This window comes from Phaethon lepturus, unplaced genomic scaffold, assembly GCF_000687285.1.
Source record: "Phaethon lepturus isolate BGI_N335 unplaced genomic scaffold, ASM68728v1 scaffold14768, whole genome shotgun sequence".
Taxonomy (NCBI): Eukaryota; Metazoa; Chordata; class Aves; order Phaethontiformes; family Phaethontidae; genus Phaethon; species Phaethon lepturus.
The window spans coordinates 16,646-39,352 of record NW_010557025.1 but is presented as its reverse complement, the minus strand read 5'-3'; the positions used below and the strand labels follow the sequence as shown (position 1 = coordinate 39,352).

The following is a 22,707-nucleotide window of genomic DNA, read 5'->3' as shown; positions in this document are numbered from 1 at the left end:
GAGCCTAGACAATTATCTTAGATGAGACATCTGTATTTAGGTGTCTCGAATCAAGTGAGATTATTTGTACCTAAGATGCCTACATCTCCCTGAGGGATTTTCAAGGCATGCTAATGCTAAACTTTGACTGAATTGTCCAAATGCTTTAGAAATCCCTCTAGATGCCTACCTCCACTGACAGGCATTTAAATGCTTTCAAATCTGGTGTCCTAGATTATTCTGAAAACATAGTCTTGTGTGAAGCTGAGGTTCCTACAAAGCCAAATCTTCAGAGACCTACAGGTATTCAAAGACACCAATAGCCATCTGCTAAGCTACAATGCACTTACAGGACTTTTGCACCTTCAAATGCCTCTAAAAACCTCAGTTTTGGGAGCCTGAAAACACTGCAACAGGTTGAAATGCCTGCAAATTCAACATTTTTGGAAGAGAGATACAGGGAAGAGAGACTTTCCACCAATTCTCTGTCTTTATTTTTGCTGCAGACATACAACAGGTTGTTCTTCCAATGCTTTGAAAGGAACTGAAGTTGTTTATGTTCATAGGCGCAATGTTCAGCCTGAGCCCTCTCTTTGCAGGACATACCAGGTTGGCCTAATAAGCAGGCTAACCACAACCATGCTGTTTCAATCTGCTCCAAGCACAACAAGAATAAGTTTATGTCTGCCTGCAAAACACTCTGTAGTTCCTGTAGTGGCCTGATTTGTGGAGGTGTTAATCACTCACAGCTACCACTTAGGTAAAGTTGTAATGCAGCCCAGATCACCCTTCTGTGCCTCAGTTTCCTCATCCCAAACACAATGGTAACACATGCTTCAAGGTCTAGAGATGTATAGTGTCATACAAAAATTGTTATTTATGGTGATGATGAGAACATGAGCTTTATTTGGTACAAAGGTCTGGGAGTGCCTACTTGACATCAATTGAAAGAGACAAGTATTAACCTGTATGTTTGAAATACAGCGTGTTGTTATTGCTCTCAGATAAACAGAATTACCTCCTCTTAAAATCAAAGGTAATCTGTTTTACTTCAGTGAGATGTGGTGATGTCCACAGAGAACAAATCATTTTTGGCAAGTGGAGGAGGGATTTTCTTGGCAAGTTGGAAGAAGCATCAAAGGAAGAGAAGAGGGATGGGATGCAACACAACTGGTTTTAATCACACATAGCAGTCAAGTTCTTCTGGACAGGCCTACTGTCTGATATGCCATTGTAAATGCTCTGGGGAGCCTGAATTACGAGAATGGTAAAAACAAGTGAATGGCATAAAGGTACTCAGGGCACTCAGTGGAATAACTAGCAAAGCTTTTGTCAGTTGGCATTATGCAGTGACATATTGCTCCCATTAATATAGTGCCTTGGTACCATAACTTCGATTTTTAATGGGTGTTTGGTTATCCAAGTCCATGCCTTTTTCTGGTTTTGACAGTCACAGCTCCTCAGATCACACTGCACTTCTTTTTGACATTAACAACGAAGATGCTGAATTGGTTATAACAAGGATGCACTTTCTGTCCCATTGCACAACCACCAGGGAGAAGGGAGGCTCTCTTATTTCAAGCCAGTTCAGCTCTGAGGTGGTCTGAATTGCTCCAGAGGAGACAGTTTCTTCTTGCCTGCCAAAGAGCCTAAGGTGGCTGCTCCCTAGGCCAGGCACACTGCAAGCTGCCTGAATGGACGGGATACATCTGGAGAAAAAGAGCTTGGGCAAATACTTCTTGACAGGACTGTTCCTCTCGAAATGACTGTTTCCTCTGAAAATTGCTGACTTGTTTCACTAAATTAAGGGGCAGGGAATGTACTGATTTTATTAGCATATTCTGTAGGAAACTAACGTTTCCGTTCAACTATTACAGTGCTATATAATGTATTATATTATCATCTCACATGTCAGCTTAGACCAGATTACATAAACATCCAAAGAAGAAAGTCAAACTAAAAATATTTTATATGATCATTTCAGTATTTCTGAAACAAAATATTTCAGAACATCCATTCAGTGATATGTTTCAAAATGATGGCGCTCTCTTCCAATTAGGAATGAAAGGATATTTGTAATGTCTGAGTCGCCTTCGGAACATGAACAGCTTGAGCATTGATGATTGCTGGAGCTGCACAGTTGGGATTGCTGTTCAGACTGCTGTTAATAATTGCTTCCTTACATTGTGTTTGGGTTGCAGTAGCATTTGGGGGCTACTGTCAGGGCTTGAGGACCTCTTTTGCAAGGAACCTTATGTTCATATAGTAAAGATAATACTTGGTCTTCAGTCACACAGAATAAAAATACTGGATCTGATATGGGGAAAGCAAGCATTAGCAAGAGCTTTGATGGTGACATGTCAGAAGTAGGCTGTATTGCACTTTGCCTAAGCATTTACTTGAGTAGTGGTTGCCTAGGAGAAACATCTGATTGAAGGACTAATTGGATATTTCACTAATTACCTGTCAGTGGTGAATGAGGGCTTGAGCTTGAAGGACCCTGTGAATGTTCTGCGAACCTTGCCTCAGCCAGGGTCTTGATCTTGGATTAAATTTCTCGTAACATCAAGATCGGGAACAGGTCTTAAATGAGCACGAAACAAATGGGGTTCAAACTTGCACTGCAATCTGATGAGCTAAAGACTTCTTTAAATGCATGGTTTAAATAACCTAAAAGTTAAGGCAGAGAAACTGAGATGATTATCTAGTCTTTGAACACCAAAGAGCAACTACATAGATGATTTCTGAGCAAGATCTTCTGTTTGAAATTTGTGATTCTATAATAACAATAACAATAATAATAATTCCTATGCTAAAGTCCAGAGAACTTTTAAGTCAAGAATGGCCCTTACCCAAATTCATGAACATCTAAGGGTGGCCTACACTGGTTTACTGGGAGTTCCTGAATTAAAATATACCTTGGAAAAGGAGGAAACAAAAATATTATTCAGTCTGCAGCGATCTCATGCATTTAAGCCCCTGGAAGGCTTGTGTTTCTTTACTATTGAGGTTCATTATGTCACCAGAAAAGCTTTAATATTTTACTGTGGAAGCAACATAGCCATGAAACATTAATTTCCAGGAATGTGGGAACCATGAAATATGGGGTTTTCTACTAAATTAAGATTTTATTTGTCCCTGTTCTCACACAGTTAAGGGAACCAATTTTCATTTTATGTTAATGTATATGTATTCTGGAAATTCAAATAGGAAAGTTGTACAAAATACGGGAAGAACATTTTTACCTTGAAAAATGTATTTCACTGGTAACAACCCCAGTCATTTATATTCTACCTTTCATGCTAAACCACTTTACATTCTATATCCATCTTGGAACCACGTCTCTCATTACTGAACTGCACCCACTCCAGTGTGTATGTGAACAGCTGATATATTCTGCCCTGTGAGATGTGGCAGCTGTTTAGATTTGTATAAAATAGTTTAATTCCCTATTTCCACAATGCCATTCTCTCACCATTGTAGTGACCAACACCATTCAGATATGCCTGGCACAAACATGATTGTACTAGGATTTCCAGAAGTCCCCAAGTATTTTGCACCATGGCAAACATCTCTGACTGGAAGAAAAAAATGGTGAAGGACAAATTAATTTGTAATCCACATAAAGGCCTTTTAAATACTCTCCTGTTATTGCTAACCAGTGTTACTAACTATAGGACTGATGCCTCTTTCCTGTAAAACAAATGACTGGGTTTTCTTCAGATATCTGCACGTACTCACAGGCATGCAAAGACCACATCAGCTTTTAGCAGGCTTGGCAGAATAAATGCATTGTAGTGGCTTAAAGGGAATTTGAAGCACTTAGTCCTGGGGACAATTCCAGAATGTAAGAGTTCACCTAGGGTTTTTAACAATGTTATCTACAAAATCTACATCCACTACCAGTTCATTAGAATGGAGAATTAGCCAAAACGTTCCAGAAGCATCTGTGTCATGGGAATCATAGGCTTCTAGGTTATATGACATGCCAGAATATTCACCAAATCACCAGGGTTGTTTTCCTTAATGCTACAATCAGCAATGGCACATTAAGAGAACAATTACTAGATAAGATTTGACTGCAGGAAGCCCTCTGCCATAAATTGGAAATTCTCAACATATGCAACCATATTGCTTAGAGAAGAGGAGTTATGCAATTAAAACCAAAACTAGAGATTTGTTATCCAAGGATGGCCAAGTGTACTAAAATCCAGCTGAGAGGTTCCCTGATCTCGTTATCTTCAGGCTTCTATGTGAGGTAATCTAACACAGATGACAATATTTGACACAGACAAGTATGCCTACAGTCATGTGGAGGATGTTCTGTAGAAACTCTTTCCATCAGAACATGGAGGTTTGTCATAATGCAACTCTTTAAAAGGTCTGATAAGTTTTGCCAGAATTGCATTTCAGGGGAATAAAACATGATAAAAATTCTGACAGAGTCAGAACAGTCCATTCTAACATTATCATTAATTTCTAAAATTTTGAAGAAGCCATATTTAATTTTCTTTTTACTGCATTTAATAATATTTTAAGTGCAAATTATTTTAAAAGCCCAGTTCAAAAGAAACATTTGATTTTGTCTAAATGAACAATTTTAATCAACTTGGAAAAGTCTGTGGTTGTGTGGTTTTCCTTCATGAAGAATTTAGAAATTCTCCCTTTTTCTGCCCATTCAGAATGAAGCAGAATTTCAAATTCTGCATTTTCTTCCAAAATGAACTTCTGTCCTCCCCCAGCACTTTCTGTGCCTATATGAAGAGGAGAAGAAGCTTAATGTGTAATTTCTGTGAGCCTTAAGGAGATTGTATGTGTGTTAGTATTTTCAAATCCAGGCTTATACAGCTGCTGTTTGAATATAAATCATAGATGCTTTCGGGTTACACTAACACCCTCTGCAGTTTAGTACAGTTGTTAATTAATACAATACTGTATTAGTTCTTCTTACAGTCTTACTATTAACACCCCATGAAATCCCATTAGCTCTGCATATGGTGCCAGACGTTCTGAATGTGGGAAAGAAAGAAATTTACAGTGGTATGAATAATAAAGAGGAACTTTCAAGTGGTTTCCACTGTGAACATTTTGAAAAAATATTTTCCAGAATGTAATTTGTGGGGCAATCTTTTCACAAAATTTCAATGCAAACATGCATATATTTGTCATCTACATTTTCCCCTGGAGTGCAAAAACACTTATGCACCACTATTGTTCTATGGCAGAAACATCAGGAAGATAAAAATGGAAAATTAACCAGGTTGTCTTATTGTCCAAACTGACAGAAATGCAAAAATAAATAAACTGCATAGCTGATGCCAACAAATCGATAAAACTTTCCTTACATTTTTGGTCGATAAAACTTTCCTTACATTTTTGGTTTAAATATTTTAAAGTACAGATGGTGATGACAGTCAAAATTTGGGTTAGGTTTTCCAGAAGTTATTTGAATTTCCTGCTTCAGTGATCTGACAGATCCTTCTTAAATTCCAAGAAGATTTAAATGCCGTAGTAAAAACCAGGCTCATTTGTTAATGCCTCATACAGAACACTCGAAAATGTATTAGCCACTACAGAAACTTCAGACCTAATTATTTTCTATTAGCTGAGTTTTGTCTGCTATTGACTCCTTAATGAAAGAGAGATCTGACAAAGAGCTGTTAGAAAGGCTTTTAAAAATGGAGAGAATGATGAAGCAGGCAGGTTTATAAGCAGACTATTCCCTGGAGAAGCTGGCTCAATGGTAATTCTCTCCCAATCCTTTAGGAATTGCTGCCCTAGAGTTGTAGTAGTAGCAGTGCATGGTTAGAAGGATTCTAGTAGATGCTCTTCTCCTCCCCAGTCCTGCGGTTCATCCATAGTCCAGTCTCTACAGCCTCACTATGCAATCAGGAATGGCCAGGGCCTTTCTGCATGGCCAGCATCCAGACAGGGACACACTGGTCAGGGAATCCCTCCTGCCTCTCCTCTTCTAGGATGGTGAGTCCACTCATTTCAACGAGGCTGTGGAGGATGTTCAGGTCTCGGATCACACTACTATCCAGACAATCCAGGATACAGCCCTCCCTGGCTACATTGTCCTTGAGAATGATAACACCATTATCCTTCAAGCCATTCTGGCACCGGATGAGAAACTCCAGGAGATCTTTATCTGTCAGATATCCTACAGATGGAAAGATGGAAAATAGATCACTATTAACCATTCAAACAGACTCCCTCTGTACACGTCAGAATGGTGCCTTGATCTGAGTCTTCATATCCTATTTATTGCAGGAGAAGTCCTAGTCCTGCCAGATTTAATTATGAAATCTTGGGCAAATCAACAAGATCAGCAGTTACAAACTCAAATCAATATTTAGGATGCATATTAATAGTAGCAACAGATGTGGACAGAAGTCAATGGGAATAGTGGTGAAAATACTGGGTGCTGAAGTGTTCTTTAATCTGGTGGTTAAAGTCATAATAAGAATCAGTGGCAGGAAGTTGGAGCCAAACAAATTCATATTGGAAATAAGTGACAACTGTTTAACAGTGTAAGTAATTACCCATTGGAAACTACCAACAGAAGTGGTGTTTACCACCTCTTCAAGTCCTCAAATCAAGCATGGTTAAATTTCTCAAGATATGTTTTAATTGAACACAAATGACTGGCTCAGTACAAGGGTGAAGGAATGAATATAACAGCTTGTGATACAGAGTAGGTCAAACTAGATAATCTAACAGACCCTTCTGTCTTTTAATGCTACAAATCTCTATAACTTTATGTAACATTATGTACCCATCAAAGAAGTTCTGGATCAAAGATCCAGTGAGGAATGCAAGACCTTCCAAAATGCCAAATAAACTCTTTATATCGCCCCTTACTGTTGTGATTTCTGCATATACCATATACATTTAAAAACAGTACTTTTTTCAATATGTTATTGAGATTGTGTTTTTTATCCTTCCTTCTCAAAGATCAATACTTCTGTTATGTTGAGATCAGTAGTGCAGAGCTCAGAGAAGAGCAAAATGAGAGCTCTCACATGTGAAACATCTAAAATGAATTAAAAAGGACAGGTGGTCAGAAACTGAATAAAGAACTTGAAAAAAAAAGTTTCTATTTTCTAGTCAAAATATTTAGTTTTCTTGATGGAAGATTTAAACTTTTATAAATGGAAGTTGTCATTTCAAAACCGCATTTTGACATAGCATGTCAGGTTTCTTTAACCATCCCCCCAAAAAAAGAAAAAGAAAAAAGTCTCAAAGCCTAAAGCTGAATACCTTTCAAGTTGAAGGAAAATGGTAACTTCTAGATGAAATGTAAACTTGCATTTTTATTTTTTCATAAAATAACAGCCTGGGCTCATATGCTTATTCATACATAAGACAAATCAAGATTGCATTGGTAAGATTCATTGAAACTTTTGAGCACCTAATTGGGAACTTAATGCTCTCTTAACTTAGCTTTTAGCCTAGTTTCCTAAGAAAATGAGATCTTCATGGTGTGGCTCTATACCATACAGTCCTGCCCTCACTCCACCAAAAAGCATTGAGCTTGTTGGCCTATATCGCAGACAAATTCAAGATAGGGGCAGGAGTTTGATTAGTACTTAAGATCACTACGTATTTAATTGAAATTGATGGAGGAAGGAGATTCAGATCTGTGTCTATGCTAAAGAAAAGGCATATGCTCGCTTTGTTAGCAGCCACATAGCTGATCAGCACAGCCTCAGAAAAGTCTTAGCTCACTCAGTCTCATGTTGACTTAGATTTGCTCAAAAGATGAGGCTGGAGCTACATTTACTGCAATGACTGGTATTCAAGAAAAGCAAAAATACAAAGGATAATGACACTGTTCTGAAGCAATTTGCTTGTACAGCTATAAAGACCTGTTCTAAGAAGCTCATTACTTTTTAAGACTATGTGTAGAGGACAGATAAGTGTTTCTGAATAAAACCATCTCCTGTGCTAATCTCTCTACCTTTACCTTTCTTTTTGCCTAGCAAGAAACTATCTCTCTCCAGGGTTTTGGAAAGAAGGAATTGTTTAGGCCTCCTCTTGTGCTTTAGAATAATGACTTCTGCTAGCTGAAGCTGCACCATGGACACTTAGGTTCACAAATTAGAAGGGAACCTTTCTGGAAGGACAGTTAGGCACTGCAGCAAGTTTTCTAGAAAAGATTAAGAACTACTTTTTTTTTTTGAGGAACATAGCCCACATTATCTGATTGCCAGTCTGCTGCTCTTAATGCTGCAGGGCATTCACTGGGGTGACTGCAGGAGAAGCAGCAGGTATTTCTTGTACAGTACCCATGAAGGGGGTATTGTGGGACATAGGTAAGTGAACCTGTTTGATCATCAGTGCACGTATAAGACATGATCTGGTTTATAGGTATTGGTGATTTCACTACGGCTTTTTTCATATTGTTTCCTGAAATATGCCCAAGTCTGGACAATCATCAGATTCAGAAATCCCTGCTCACAGCTGAGGCCAACCCCATGCATCTGTCTGCAGCACTTGGCATCTAAGAAGGTGGATTCCTGCTCAAGAAAACCCATACATAAGGCCTACTCCTCAGGTGCACTACTCTCCAAGAAAATGTACCTCCCTCCAGTACGTGACCTGAAAATCCAACCTGATTTGTACCCACTGTGCATGGAGCTGGGGAGAACTCTCCAAAGTCTCTTGTGAGATTTTAGGAAGCAGTCCCAAAGATTTGAGAACATCATTTTACAGCTGCACCATTCTTTTAACATAAACTTTAGCACAGGCTGTATAGTTCTCTGAGATGCTGGGCTGGATGAATCATGCTGAACTAACCTGAAACCCACTGAATCCAGATGACATCATATCTTTGTGGGGCTGGAGTGAATTCCTGGAGGCTTTTGCAATAATACATCTCTACTCTGTCCTCCTTGCCCTGTAGGTAGTTCGGGACCTCAGCCAGGAAATTCTCCATCATATCCACCAGTTCCACGCTCTTGAAAACTGGTAACAGGACATGCTTGCTGATACGACCTATGCCAGAGCCGCAGTCCAGGGCGCGGTTGGTGCCAGCTTTCCCCACCCCCTGTGGGATACAAGAAAATAGTTTGAAATCGGAAAAATATCATCTGATAAAATCATAGCAACTGTGTTACCCGCTATGGTCTTTAGTCACCCAAGCCTCATGTCTTGTCTCCTTATTTGTGCAGGGCTGTTGCAAGGTTGATAAGAACCTGGGACAGTATCAATACAGCTTTGGGTACCTTTGTGTGAGCTGAGGTGGGCTGCTGTGTTCCCAAGCTGCTGTTGATGGAACTTCCTCATTGCAGCCCTGCATTTATTGCTGTAATTTAAGTTTTTGCCTGGTATAAGAAGAGACACAATCTCTCACAAGCTCCTAGCTTTCTCAGAACATCCGCTGGTCTTTGTAAAGTCCTTGCAATATCATCTGTCAAATATTCATACCTCATAGCTAACTACGTGGCTAGACAAGCCTCATTCTGAGCCATGTAAAGGCCTAACAAAAAAGTAAGCATATACCAAGTACTGCATGCAAGAAGTAACTTCTGCAGTACAAACTCCCAAGGTGCCCAATCTCTGCAGATACACAGCATCCTTGGGATCAAAGTGCAGTTTTCAAAACAAGCTGTGTTTGAACAAAGATCCTGGAGTTGTAGGTAACTTATGAAAACTCAAAAAGTTTGGACTGGAGTATATACAGAATTTCTTCTTCAGGTATGACGACAAGAAAGATTATTAAGTAGATTTTGCTTGACTGTTCCTTTTTTCTTCATAAATACCACCTCTGGACAGAGATCAGACATGAAAATATGTGGCACAAAGGCTATGTCTATGAGAAAATAATGAGTCACTATAAAAGGAGCTTTATAATGAAAGCTGTATTTCACCCCTAAAGCTTCCATTCTAGCTATAAAAAGGCTCTTAAGAGCCTGCTGCTGCTCTGTAAAACAGAAATTTTAAGTCTGTACATGCACTGACTGTAGGACTGGAGCTCCCCTGGCCAAAGTTATCAGTTAAACAAATACATTAAAAGCAAATGTAAACACCTTTTCCCTGTCCCCTGGAACTGAATATTGAAGTGAAAGCTATGGGCCAAAGTCCCTGCTGCAACTTCACTGCTCTTAGAAGAAATAAGCCCAGGAAGAGCCTTCCTCTTCCTGCTTATTGGGAGACTCTCTTTGTAATGACCAAGCATAAATCACATAATTCACCGCTTTTTTGGCCTTGCTTCAGTGGGTAATTCAGTATATTATTAAGGTCAAAGGACAGTACTGCCAATGACATGACTATGAATAGCCCGCCAGAGCATCTGGTTACACAGAGTAACTGTAGAAAGAGCACAAGGACCTCAAAGGCTCTCACCAGTCTTCAGGGCTTCTGGTCCCAATTTGTGTATCTACAAAGATTAATCTCCTGATGTGTGCAAGACTCCACAAGACTTCAACCCTATTGGACTCTGGAGACTACCTGTTTGTAGTTACCCAGAAAATGTGAGTCATTCTTCATTCACAGGCTGCGCTTAAGAGCATGTGGCTTTTACTGAGGACCAGACTAAGCTCTAACAAGGAGTTCATGAAAGGAGAAGGAGCTGTGTCTTAGAACTTTACAAGGTGGATTTCCACATTGTTTGCTGGCAGATATATACAGGCCTACACTCATGTGATTAAGTAAAAATCTTTGAGAAAGCTGGTGAGAAAACCAGGTTGGTTTACTAATGAATACTAACAGAATTCAACAAAAAGCCATATAACTTCTTTGACATTTGTGCTTCAGAGAACCTATACTCGCAGTACCTCACTCGAAACTGGGAATTCATCTCTCATGATGCGTCATGGCAAAGACCTTTGATGACACATCTCCATTTGCCATCAAGAAGAAGGAAAGGGAACAATCACAGGAGATGAAGCCTGATCCCACACTTTGCTGAAAGGGAGCAAGAGCATCAGTCTGTCAGTTGAGAAGCCCTGTGAAGCACTATGGCTCCGTTTGTAATGAAAATGTTGACATAATTCCATGTTCAGATAATATATTTTCAGTTTGGAAGTGCTCAGAGCTTTGACAGGGTATTAACATTTTCTTTGGAAGGCAATCATTTTCCCAAAAGCCTAATTGAGTTCGGAATCAGACTCCTTATTTAAAAAAATAGTACAAGTGAAAATTTTAAGCCAGAACAGGCTTCAAAATTTAAGATTGACTGCTCCTCTGACTACCTGCTTCCCATGGCTCAGAATCACTGTCATTGAGGACACATACACATCCAAAAATTCTTCTGTAAGCTAAATAGGGCACTCTCAAATTTCCTTAGGGATAAAAGAGCTGTGGTGTATGTTCCTGATGCTAATTCAGGTCTTGGAAGGGCAGAAAGGCAGTGTAGATATGTAAGATAAAAAAGAAATCAGAGTTCAAGAAATAGGTAAAAATCACAGTGTTTTTCTTTCTAAATTAAAAAAAAATAAAAATCAGGTTTTCAACAACATCTTATCCAACCCCCTGATCAAACAGGAGAAAAATCACTTTCAAGAAGCTTTTCAGCAAGTAACCAATGAGGCAGATGAACTGAGCGCAAGAAAGGGAGAAAGAGTTTCGGGCAGAAAGGGAGCTATAAAGTTCATATAATCTCTGTCTGTATTATTTCACAAACCTATAGCTCACAACTGTTCCTGAATTAATGGATTTTTTTCTTTATTTCCTTTTTTATACAGTACCTCCAGATTAGGCACTTGAAAACACAGTGTCTAGGTGGACATCACAGCTTTAACTGGCATTAATACATTGCCATAAATAAGCAGTGCTATAGCTCTGCTGATAACCATAGGTATGACTGTACCTAAGACAGCCTACAGCTTGTCTGTACAGCACTGCTGGCTCAAGTAATGTTGCTCTTGGTTTGAGTTCTGCCCACACACACATAAAACCTCTTAACTTGAGCACAGTGGCACTTTTAACTCAGTTTGACTCGCCTGGGAAGGAGACAGGCTAAAATATAAGTGAAGTCCTTAGTCTTTTCTGTAATTCCTTCCATGTGCCCAGGCAAGATAAATTCTCCAACGGTAAAGAAATCTGTAGCTCAGTTTACAGTGGTGCTAAGAATCATGCTAAGAAATGCCATACATGAAGGTATGCAACATCAGTCATGTAAGGGAAATGTCACTGTGTGGCATTTCCACACCAGCCAAACTAACTCAAGAGGGGTAATTTGAGTGGAACTGGGCAACTGCTTTTTAAGGAGCACCAGTTTTGCCAGAAAATAAAGTTTTTGAAGAATAAAACTCTCTGTGAAATTAATATTTCAAATCTAGAGAATAGTTATAGCCAAAAAACATGGGAAATGATGTTGAAAATGTCAAGATACTTCTTTTTCACGACTTTCAAGGAAAAAAAAAACTTGTCAACTTTTCATTTCTAAACAGCATTTTTCATTTTGGAACTGACGTATGTCTTGAAAACAAAGGGAAAAGTTTTTCAGAGGGTAAAACAACAAAAAAATTTAAGTGAAAGATGTTCAGTTGATCTGAAAATAATTTTCCTATTTTCTTATTTTGTTAAACTTCTGTTTAAAAAAGAAAGTATAGTTTATATTAGAGTGAAGAAAATAGCTTTTTTCTATCTTGATTGTCTTATTGGAAAAAAAAATTATTCATAGAGCCACAAACTTGGGAAGATGTAACTCAGATTAGCTTTACTGTAAAGTCACTACTACAGAAAGCCAGTAAATATTGGTACCTAGTTGAGTAGGATTCAAATTGCAGTAATAAGAAAGGAAAATAATCCATAAGTAACATAACCAATTGACTGTATCTCAACAGAGGACAGGCTTTAACAAACTAAATCAGAATTAGAAAACGTGCAGATTCCTTTCTGTTCCTTTTTTTTTTTTTTCTTGTTTGATCTTGGCCATTCAGAGTATCCTTTCTATCCCTGGCTAATAATAGGAGTAGGAACTCTGCTCTGGAGTATTTTGTATCTGTCATCACACCTGATGCATTGGGTATGATTTGTCTTTGGCATGTGAAACTCTACTACAGACTGTAGTTCTTTCCTTTTTGGGTCTTGGAGAGGAGAAAGCGTAACAGTGTGATATAAACCTGCCGTTCAGGAAACTGAATCTATATGATATCTAGGAATTGTGAAACCCTTCTCTTAGGTACACGCTTATGCACCACTTGGATTCCACAAATGTCCTTAAAACCAGACTGAAGTAAAATTTAAGGAATATGCCTTAAGCCGGCTCTAGGCTTATAAGCTGCATTTCATTTTTTCTGAAAATGCCATCTTACCATCAGGTTCCTCTGCCTTGCTGAACTTCCTTTGTATTTTTTATTTTGTGTTTGTAGAAAGCCTGATACAGTGAAGCTTTGAAATGCTGTGAAGCCTTTTTGCATTAACATTAATACAAATGATTGTTAATTTAAAAAATGTAGCTGCTCACCTGTGTTTTGCTGTCTCACTGCCCCGAAAGCCTCCCTCTACCAGGTATAGCAAACTTTGCCATCAGTTGTCCTTCACTGCTATACAGGATTTCTGTCTGTTGTTAAGTCACGCTCATTTTCCACCCCAATCCATTTAAACTGTGCCCTTTTTTTATACACAACATCTAAGTAACCTATTGAGCTTTTTTTCTCACTGTAGATCATTAAGGCTAAGAAAAGGTCATCTGGCTACCCCAAATTTGTACATTTGAGCAGAAAATGAAAGATCTATGGTAGAATTATATAGAACTAGTCCTTTAGCGAGCAGGAGAACTTAAGAAATTTGTTTTCCTGCAGCTTTGTGGATTTTTTAGCATCCAATACTGTTGTTGAGCTAATTTAGTGGGCTTTTCCCTTGGGAAGAGGCAAGGGCAGTCAAAAAACCATCCGGCCACACTTTTAAAGATTTGCAGATTCCCAAAAACATATTTAGGCATTAACAGGATTTTCAGAAACCTAAATGCCAAAGTGATATTGCTATCGTAGGTGCTTTTAAAATCCCGCTTGGCATCTCTTTGTAACTCAGGTCAAAGCAGACATTTAAAGATGTTTACAGACCTTCAGAAATCTGCCTGCAAAGGTGCCCAGTGACACAGGAATGTTCAAGAAAAAAATATTTTTCCTAATGGGTAGCTTATTCTATATACTTCTAATGTTTGGAGCGGGGAGGGAGGAGGGCTGGTTTTTGTTGCAGCATTCTCAGAAATATCTATAAATAGGCAAAACAGAAACTTGGCATTTAGTCTCAGCTACTTTCCCAAATGGACTGCAGGAATTTGCACAGACAATCTCCCACTGAAGCCAGCAAGGATTTTATCATGAAAGGTCCCAGTCCTGCACTGAGAATTAATCTCCCACCCAAACACAGCTATAAGAACTCCTTGCACAATCCTCTTTGCAGCTTTGGAGCGTAAGAAAAGGATGCAAAACAGGTAAATAATGACTTAAGGCCAGGCAAAATGTATACTCATGATGATGCATGACCTGGCAGAATACATTACTAGACCAAATGAGAGTCAGTTATGACCTGTGACTGTCTATCAAATATGACATATGGTGCCATTTAAAATATATGTAAATGGGCATAGTGCATGTCATTTCTGACACATCACCACTGTTTCTTTCAGAACATGGGATTAAATGACTCACCCCAACAAACTTCCTGAGAAACTCCCTGGAGGATTCAATGTCTGTATTGGAGAGCTCAATGTAGTCTCCCATCATGCCCTCTTCTGTGGCTGGCACCTCCCGGTAGAAGTGTTTAGCCCTGGCGTAGAACTGCATCTCCCCATTGATAACTTGACTTGTCAAAGCGTAAAGTTTCACTGCAAGCAGATAAATCACTATTTTATTGTTAGTGACAGATATTTCTGGTTTAGTTTATTGCTCTGAAGGCATGATGGCGAAGATCTATAAACTTAAGTTGAGACTTCAAATCACCAAACCTCTGTTTCTAAAGCAAAGGTAGAAGGAAAGGTGTTGGGTTTAATCCTGCAAGACCTTGAAGGGATAGAGCCCCTCCTTGGACAAATTCAATGCCTCCCAGGCTCAGGCATAATTTCGGTCATCACACTATGTTTTCATGTCAGTGAAAAATCATGTAAAGTTTGAAGTGAACATGCATGCCAAAGAGAGTAAGGGGCTTGATTTGCTCCCAGAAAAGCTGTGGGCGGCATTTATTGCTATGCTGGGTCATCATTTCCGCTATCACAAACCGAACTGTTCTGCAGATTTCCTTATATGCTTTCTAGCCACTGACAGCTGCATGGAGGGTGCACCAAGAAGAGAGTGGATGAATGAGGCACTTGCTCTGGTTTATTTTTAGTGATACTGTACACTCTGTGGCACTGCAAGTAAGCTGAACCAAAGAGCAGATGGTAGTTTCAGGACTAAATGAGTATACAGGGCGGGGAGAAAATTTAGAAGAGACAGTTCTAAATTTTCATCTGTCACAGATCAAGGAGCAAGATAATCAGTGGGTGATATACTGGAAAGTTCCTGGGTGCCAGAGGCTTGGATGTTTCTTTTCACTGCTTGACTATTTTGCTGCTAATGTACAGCAATCACAAGTTTGAAGCTGTTTTATTAAAATCTGTGAGCTTTGCTGGGTAAAGGGCTACTTTCCCCTGTTCTTTAAAAACCTGAGGTCTATCCTCCCCATCCTGGGTGTTTCTATACTTGATGTGCATCAGCATATCAAAAGTTGTTGTGTTTTGCAGCTCAGAAGTTTGGATTGAGGCAGGCCATACACAGTTTGCTTGGAAGCCAGCAGCTCTGTCTCATGTGCGCATACAGGTGTCCAGGCATTTTCCTGTGTGTACGACAGACCTTCCAACAAACACACAACTACAAGCCTGCCTGTGAAAGCTAAGCAATAAGAAGAGATGGAGTCACACTGGGAACAAGTTTTTGCAAGCACCACCTTGCAGTGCGAGACCAGCTCTGCTGAAGATTCCCAGCATGTTCGAGGAACTGGAAATGATCCAGCAGCAAACACCTTTTGGTGACAACAGAACAACAGAAAGGGAGAGCTCCCTGCTAGCTGCGTACACAGAAGGACCAGAGAGCAGTGCTTTGTCACTGCATCCTTTATCTTCCACGGGAGCACTGCTGGTGGCTGCTGAGAAGAGTCTGAACAGACCATGCCTTCCTTACGGCAGCTGGCGAACAGGAATTATGCCCTCCATGCAGAGGATGAGAGCTAGGCCAGAGGCCTTGAATATAAGCCTGGAATGTATTTATTGAGGGCAAGCAAGCTCAGCAGGGAATGATAAGTGTGTGCCTGCCCATCCTCAGCAGGAGAATGACATTTTGGAGGCAAATGAGGGGGGGACAAAGGAAGTAGGATAGGGAATAATTACCACCAAGGACCACTCAGAACAGAATAGTGCTATTGGGTTACACATAAGCAGCATGCCCAGCATATCCTTCATCCAACAAAAGCAGCATTACCAGCCCCTCTTGTCATCACCTGCTTAAGTCAACTGCTGAACGGATACTATTAAAGCTTTAATCCATTACACATTTATGTTATGCCTGAGAAATTTATACCACAAGAAGCACTAAGCCCAGCAAGGGTCAAACCTGGGAGTTTTACACACTCCACTGATTATATTCACATACTCAGAAGAAACCATTTAGCTGAAGAAATTAATACGAAGTGGGCAGCAGGCAATCCCCAGCACATGGCCAGGGTGGCTCCCAGAGCCTGGAAAAAGAGTCCATTGGTGGCTGTGATTCTTCCAGGAAATTATCTTCATCTTCCCCTGGGAGTGGCACCATCTTGTTTTCTCTGTGTCCCTTTTTTCTCCATTTCAGATGCCAGCCTCTCCAGAACAGAACTGAATTCCTGCATGATGCCTTTGCAAGATCTTCCACATAAGACTCCAGTGATGATTTCTAGGGCTTGTTTAATGGACCTATCAAGGGACAGTGATTTATCCTGTTTTGTTAGATTGAAAGGAAAGGCATTTACAGGCTGTCTGCACACTAGGACAGGGTGTTGCAGGCAGCTGGCAGCATGAACAATGAACAACAAATATTCAGAGTCCTTCTACTCAAAACATAAGCCTGACCCAAGGCAACACATGGGGATGATATGCTGCTCAGGATATCAGATCTGTAGTGTGTGCTCTCAGATTTCTCACTCAGAACCAGTATCAGGCTTGCAGAATGCCTGCCAGGATTTGCATGCATACACCAGCTGACTGCAGCTCCTCCCAGGCCACCTGGGGCTGCAGAGCCCTGCCTTACATGCTGGCATGCAAAACCAGCTCTGGGCTAGCGTCCATAAGGTCTTCTCTATGCATCAAACTTTGCAAAGATCTTTTTATGCAAGTCTCCCACCTGAAGGCATCCTAACGTAAAGGGTGGCACTGTACCCAAAGTCTTCTCCTGTGGACCCACAGTCTCACTCATCCAGTGTGCAATCTAAAGACATGATTTCCACCTCTTGTTCCTTCAGTGTTACTCCTCTCTCTCACGAATTTGCAACACTGCCAACTCTCCTAATGCACAACCCAATTTTCCAGACACAGCCAATCAACCTCACCTCTGATCTGCCTTGCAGCTGTGCCTGGCATGTGGGCTTCCAGCAGCAGGACCAGAGGGAGAAGGTTTGCCAGCTTGCAGGAATCTACCCCAAAAGAGAAGCGTGAGGAGGCACACATGCCCTTGGTGGCAGTTCGTGTTGCAGCTCAGCTCCAGCATGCTTCCCCCTCATCACGGGACCTGTCTAGCCAGAGGCATCTCCCTTTCTATGACACATGTGGGACTATCTCATGCATCAGGAAATGAAATACTTGTGAGGTCTGTTACAGATATACAGCCTGATTTCAACAAACTTTGCAAAGTAGAGCATAGGCAGGATAGGATGATGGAGGCTGCAAGTCTCTCAGACATTTTTCACAGACAAGGTTTTCAGTGTTAAGGCAAGTAACTTGTAAGGTTTAACATCAGAAATGTGTTTCTAGTAAAGTAAGAAGAAACTTTTTTCATGGCACACACAGTCCCTCAGCTGAATCTACCGGTAAGTCCCTCAAGTCGAGATGGTTAAAACAAACCCACTGCAAAAGCAGGCCAAGCACAGGAACTGGGTCCCTAAAGGTCACTCCAGTGTCATGAGTTGTTAATTATTTTCAGTTGCTGCAAACACAGTCTGGATGCAGAGTGGTGACCTACAGCCAGCCCCTGGACTAGATAGAGAGCATCTATCTAAGCCTTTTTGCCCTTGCCTCCAAAACTTTCTCTCTAGTATTTTCTTATGGATCAGTTCAATTGTTTCCCAGTGCATCTGATCTAAACCTCTAGAGAAATGGACCGCTTAATACGTAAGACCAGGTGCAGTCCCAACCTGCAGTAGACTGTCTTACAGTTCTTGGTTGCAGGGTTTACTCATCTAAATTTCCTGGCAGAAGTAAATGTTGCAAGTAATTCTTTTGAAGTTTTTATTTGTGAACATTATTTTGCGGCTCCAACTGCTTTCTGCAAGATACTGAACTAATTCCAGTTTGGCTGAGTATTCCGTTTTAAATGCAACATCTGCTTTGTGCATCAGTCGAAAAATAATTTATCTGGGTACAGGGTAGAATTCACCTCTCTACTGTGGTCAAAGAACCATTTAAAATCTGTTTTATAGAGGATGAACATCAGCCCACGCCCAAAGCAGATTTTACTTACAGACACATGCTTCACACACGGGAATATTTGTCTCTATGGTCTGATCATCTGAATTTTCCACTGCAGATCTCACCCACTGGCACCAAGTCCCATGGCCCATGTAAACACATGCATAATTTCCAGCATCTGAATAGCTCCATTAAAGTCCACTGGGCTTAAGGGCATTCACACCCATTTAAGTACATTGTTGGATCAGGGCCTAAAGTTACTCATGTCTTTTATTTATAAACGTTACCCTGGTCTGTAAAAGTGACATGTTTCTTTTAGCAGGCTGTGATACCAGATATGCTCAGTTCATAGGTAAACATGCCTAAGTGCTCTACCACTGAAGCTAGCAATGGAGTGGGGGGAGTGTGGACTTAGCATAGCTTGAAGCAAACTTTCTACCTTGCTGACCCTGGGCTGCACTGCAAGTTTCAATGTGAGGCTTGATTTCAGTGTCATTATTCATGCTTAGGGTTAAGCACACGTTTAACTACCCTGCTAGGTCACAGTCTTAGTGTTGCTTTAGTTGTTTAATACTATTTACACAGAGGTATCTGGAGTTAGTCTTGAAGCCTGAAAAGTTCAGTTGATTCTGCTCCGTTCCACTCTGAACTGAACCAGAAAATGGCATTCTGTAGAGATGTTCAGACCTGCCACATTCTGTCCTCTCCATCACAGAAAGCACTGGATCACAGGATAATCCAGGTTGGAAGACACCTAAGGAGGTCTGTAGTCCAAACTTCTGCTCAAAGCAGGGACAGACATGAGGTCAGATGAGGTTCTCTGGGACTTTATTCAGGTAGGTTTTGAAAGCCTCCAGCGATGCAGAATTGTATGACCTCGCTGGGCAACCTGTTCCATAAGAGTCCTTCCTTATATTCAGTCTGAACTTCTTTTGTTTCCATTTATGGCCACTGTTTCTTGTCCTCCTGCCTCACACCACTGTGCAAAGCTCAGCTCCATCTTCTTCATGATCTTCTTGTAGGTACTGGCAGGCTGGTATTTGGTCTCCCTGAAGCTGCCTCTTCTGTCTGAACATGCCCCGTTCCCTTAGTCTCTCTTCTCAGGGCGTGTGCTCCAGTTCCCTCACCACCTTGGACGTCATCCAACTGCATTGGGAGTTCAAGACTCCATGCATATAGTCTAATGACTGCTGCATAAGGGGCGATAATCACTTCCCTTGATGAACGAGCTACGCTTTGGTTAGTACAGCCCAGGATACTGCTGGCTGCCTTTGCTGCCAGGACACACTGGTTCATGTTCAGTTGCTTCTACCAAAACCCTATCTGCAGGCCTGCTCTCCAGAGAGCCACTGCACAGCCGTGTTGTTGTTGCCAAAGGTTCTTCCTTTCTAGGTGCAGGTCTTGGCATTTGCCTTTATATTTCACTGAAACTGAACTTCACTAGATTCCCACTGTCTCTTTCCTACAGCCTATTTAGGTGCCTCTGGATAGCAGTCCTGACCTAGAACTTGTGGACAAGTCCTGCCAGTTGGCCACAATCTGCAAATATGATGAGCAAGTAGTCCTTCACCTCCTCCAGGGTTATTGATAAAGATTTTAAACATGACAGGTCCCAGGCCAGACTCTTGTGGTACTCCACTGACCTCAAGATCTGACGACAACTTTCTGAGCCCAATCACCCAACCACTTTTTACCTATCTGATTGTCCACCCATCCAGATTGCGACATCCTAGCATGCTGTGAAGTTTCTTGGATGTGTATATCCATAAAGTACGAGCTACCCCACAGTACCTGTCCTTACATATGCTTTTACTCCAGGACGATAACCACAGAGTAACAGACATACTGCATGTTCACATGAATGCTGGACTCACAGTGCCTTTTCCATGGAGTCAAACTAATTTGGTTACACTGGCAATAAGCTTGAAAGCTCTTTAATGAAGTTTTAATGATTTGGGTAATGAAAAACCTGGCAGAGGGGATCCTTAGTCTGATAGGAACATTTTATGAAGTTTATTGGCTGGGAATGGAAATTCAAATAAAATTCAGACGTGAAATAAAATATAGTTTTACAAGAGTGAAGCAATTAGGCCTGGAAACAGCTTAATGATGGACTGATGGATTCTCAGTCATTTGCAGCCCTTAAACCAAGGTATTTCTGTCTTCATAAATATATACTGTGACCCAGTCATAAGTTACAAGCATGATGCAGGAACTTTTATGTGAAATTCTAAGCTAGATGTTCATAATGTTACCCTCTAGCTTTAAAATGTTCTAATAGTACTCAGACTAACAGTTACATTGTAGGCAACTCAGTTTGTATCATGTTGTGTTTATTTTCAAAACAAATGAAAGAATAACATTTTCATAGACTTCTTGAGATTACATTGACCTATAATTAACTTCCCTTCCTTTCCGTCTTTCCTTCCTTTCTGCCGTTCATAGCCTCCTAGCATTAGGGATAGGAGTATTTATCTTCCATGTTTCATTTTAGATAGCTGCAGATATTGCTGTATGTGAAAAGCCACATCAAAATACTATGATGACATGAAATGCTTTTTCTTTTTACAGGACTCATGAATTCTAACATCTTAAGTAGATTTCTCACTGGCGTCTGTATAGTTTCATACAATCAGGTAAGATAATGCACTAGCCTAAATGGATCTTTCAATGAGGAAGAAGCCCTCAAGAATTCACTGTGAACAGCCGTTTAACAAGTCACACAGGCACATACTTTCAATCTTAAATTCCTCCAATTCTAACATTGAGTGGAGGCTGAATAATTCTGCTTAAAAAGTCAATGCTAACATAATACAGAATCAGGTCAAATCTACTTTTTAGCTATATTGTCTTGGGGAAATTTTGTTTCTTAATCAGGGTCAAATTTTCATAAGAAATGAACGTTCCTTTTCTGCAACTAAAAAAAAATGTCTTGGCATCCACTACCAGGGGCTTTCACTGAAATTTGGCTATAAACAAACATTTTGTAAGCATCTTCCTCCCAGATAACAAACAGTAGGTTAGACACCCTGCTGCAGAGATCTGGATTACAGAGACTCTTGGAAAAAAAAGCTAAAAATTATTACCTTTCAAGCACTTGTCCAAAACAATACATATGACAAGGCTAAGGACACATGAATGATAACAAAACAGATATCACGCAACAGAAAGTAAGGCCTGTCAGCTCTGCTAGTTTTGCATTTGTCCTTCCAAGTTCCCAACAGGTCAATACATGTTTTATTTAAACAGTCACAAAAAAAGGTATCATCAGCCAGAAAACAAACTTCCTTTCCCTCTTGTGGTCCTTCCCTTGCCCTCCTCTAACAATCTGGAGTATTTAGACAAAACAACAGAATACTGAATTAGAGGCAGCTGACAGAGAAAATACCTAATGGTTTATAGCTAGCACTATTCTCTCTATCAGGTCTTCTCAAAACTACTACTTGCTTCATTAATTAGTCTGCACTCTGCCATCTAACATGATACGTCTTTCTGGAACACGGTCACACACTCACACAGACGCTCCTGCCCACCAGCTACTCACCCAGGGGAAGCTTTTCCAGCAGATAAAGGTAACTCTGAAAGAAGTCATTTTGGATTGCCTTATGCAAGACAAAGGACATGCTGTGCCGACAGAGTTCTTCATCTGTCTTGTGCCAGCGTGACTTAAAAGCCAAATGTGCTGCTTTATACGCCATGATGAAGACCTTTTTTGCAAGAGTGGACAGTCGTTGTGGCTGGTGCTCTCTGGAGGACCTGTCCTTCCAAGGAGGCAGTGACAGTGTCATTTAAATTGTGGCAATGTGCTGTCATTCTATATAGGGGTGTGTGTCTAGAGCAGTGCAGGGGGTGGAGGCGGGCGAGAGGCAAGTGAGAAATGCTGGCTGTTGGCACTGGCTCAGAGTAATCTCTGGAGTGTCACCCTCTGAAACGAGCAGGTGCTGGGAAGTGATAAAAAACTCAACCAGGAAATTGCTTAGCCAGGGTAAAAGTATATCTACTCCAAAAAAGAGAGGCTTTAATTCAATTACACTTTTCCTAATCTGTTCAGCCTTCACTTCAAAGGAACTCAGATATTATCCAGAATCTCCCATCTCCCTCTTTTATATCTCACAGGGTCGCTTTGTTTCTGTGTCTCTCCCTCA

The 22,707-nt window shown here is 40.6% G+C and overlaps 1 protein-coding gene across 1 annotated transcript; it reads right to left on the bottom strand.

Annotated features, from left to right (window-relative positions):
* Window positions 1-5,867: 5,867 nt before the first annotated feature.
* METTL11B (methyltransferase like 11B) lies at window positions 5,868-22,350 on the bottom strand. The gene is made up of 4 exons (XM_010292648.1): window positions 22,107-22,350; window positions 14,586-14,761; window positions 8,782-9,031; window positions 5,868-6,142 (listed from the first exon to the last, which is right to left on the bottom strand). The coding sequence occupies exons 1-4, from the start codon at window positions 22,348-22,350 to the stop codon at window positions 5,868-5,870; spliced, it is 945 nt and encodes a 314-aa protein (XP_010290950.1).
* Window positions 22,351-22,707: the final 357 nt, after the last annotated feature.

Bases quoted from the DNA above. Each gene is read 5' to 3' on its own strand.
- METTL11B (XM_010292648.1), bottom strand. From the start codon at position 22,350: ATGACACTGTCACTGCCTCCTTGGAAGGACAGGTCCTCCAGAGAGCAC. The intron at 14,762-22,106 runs GTGAGTAGCTGG...ATCTGCTTGCAG, and splicing joins GCTGGAAAAGCTTCCCCTGG to TGAAACTTTACGCTTTGACA. The intron at 9,032-14,585 runs GTGAGTCATTTA...TGTATCCCACAG, and splicing joins TTCTCAGGAAGTTTGTTGGG to GGGGTGGGGAAAGCTGGCAC.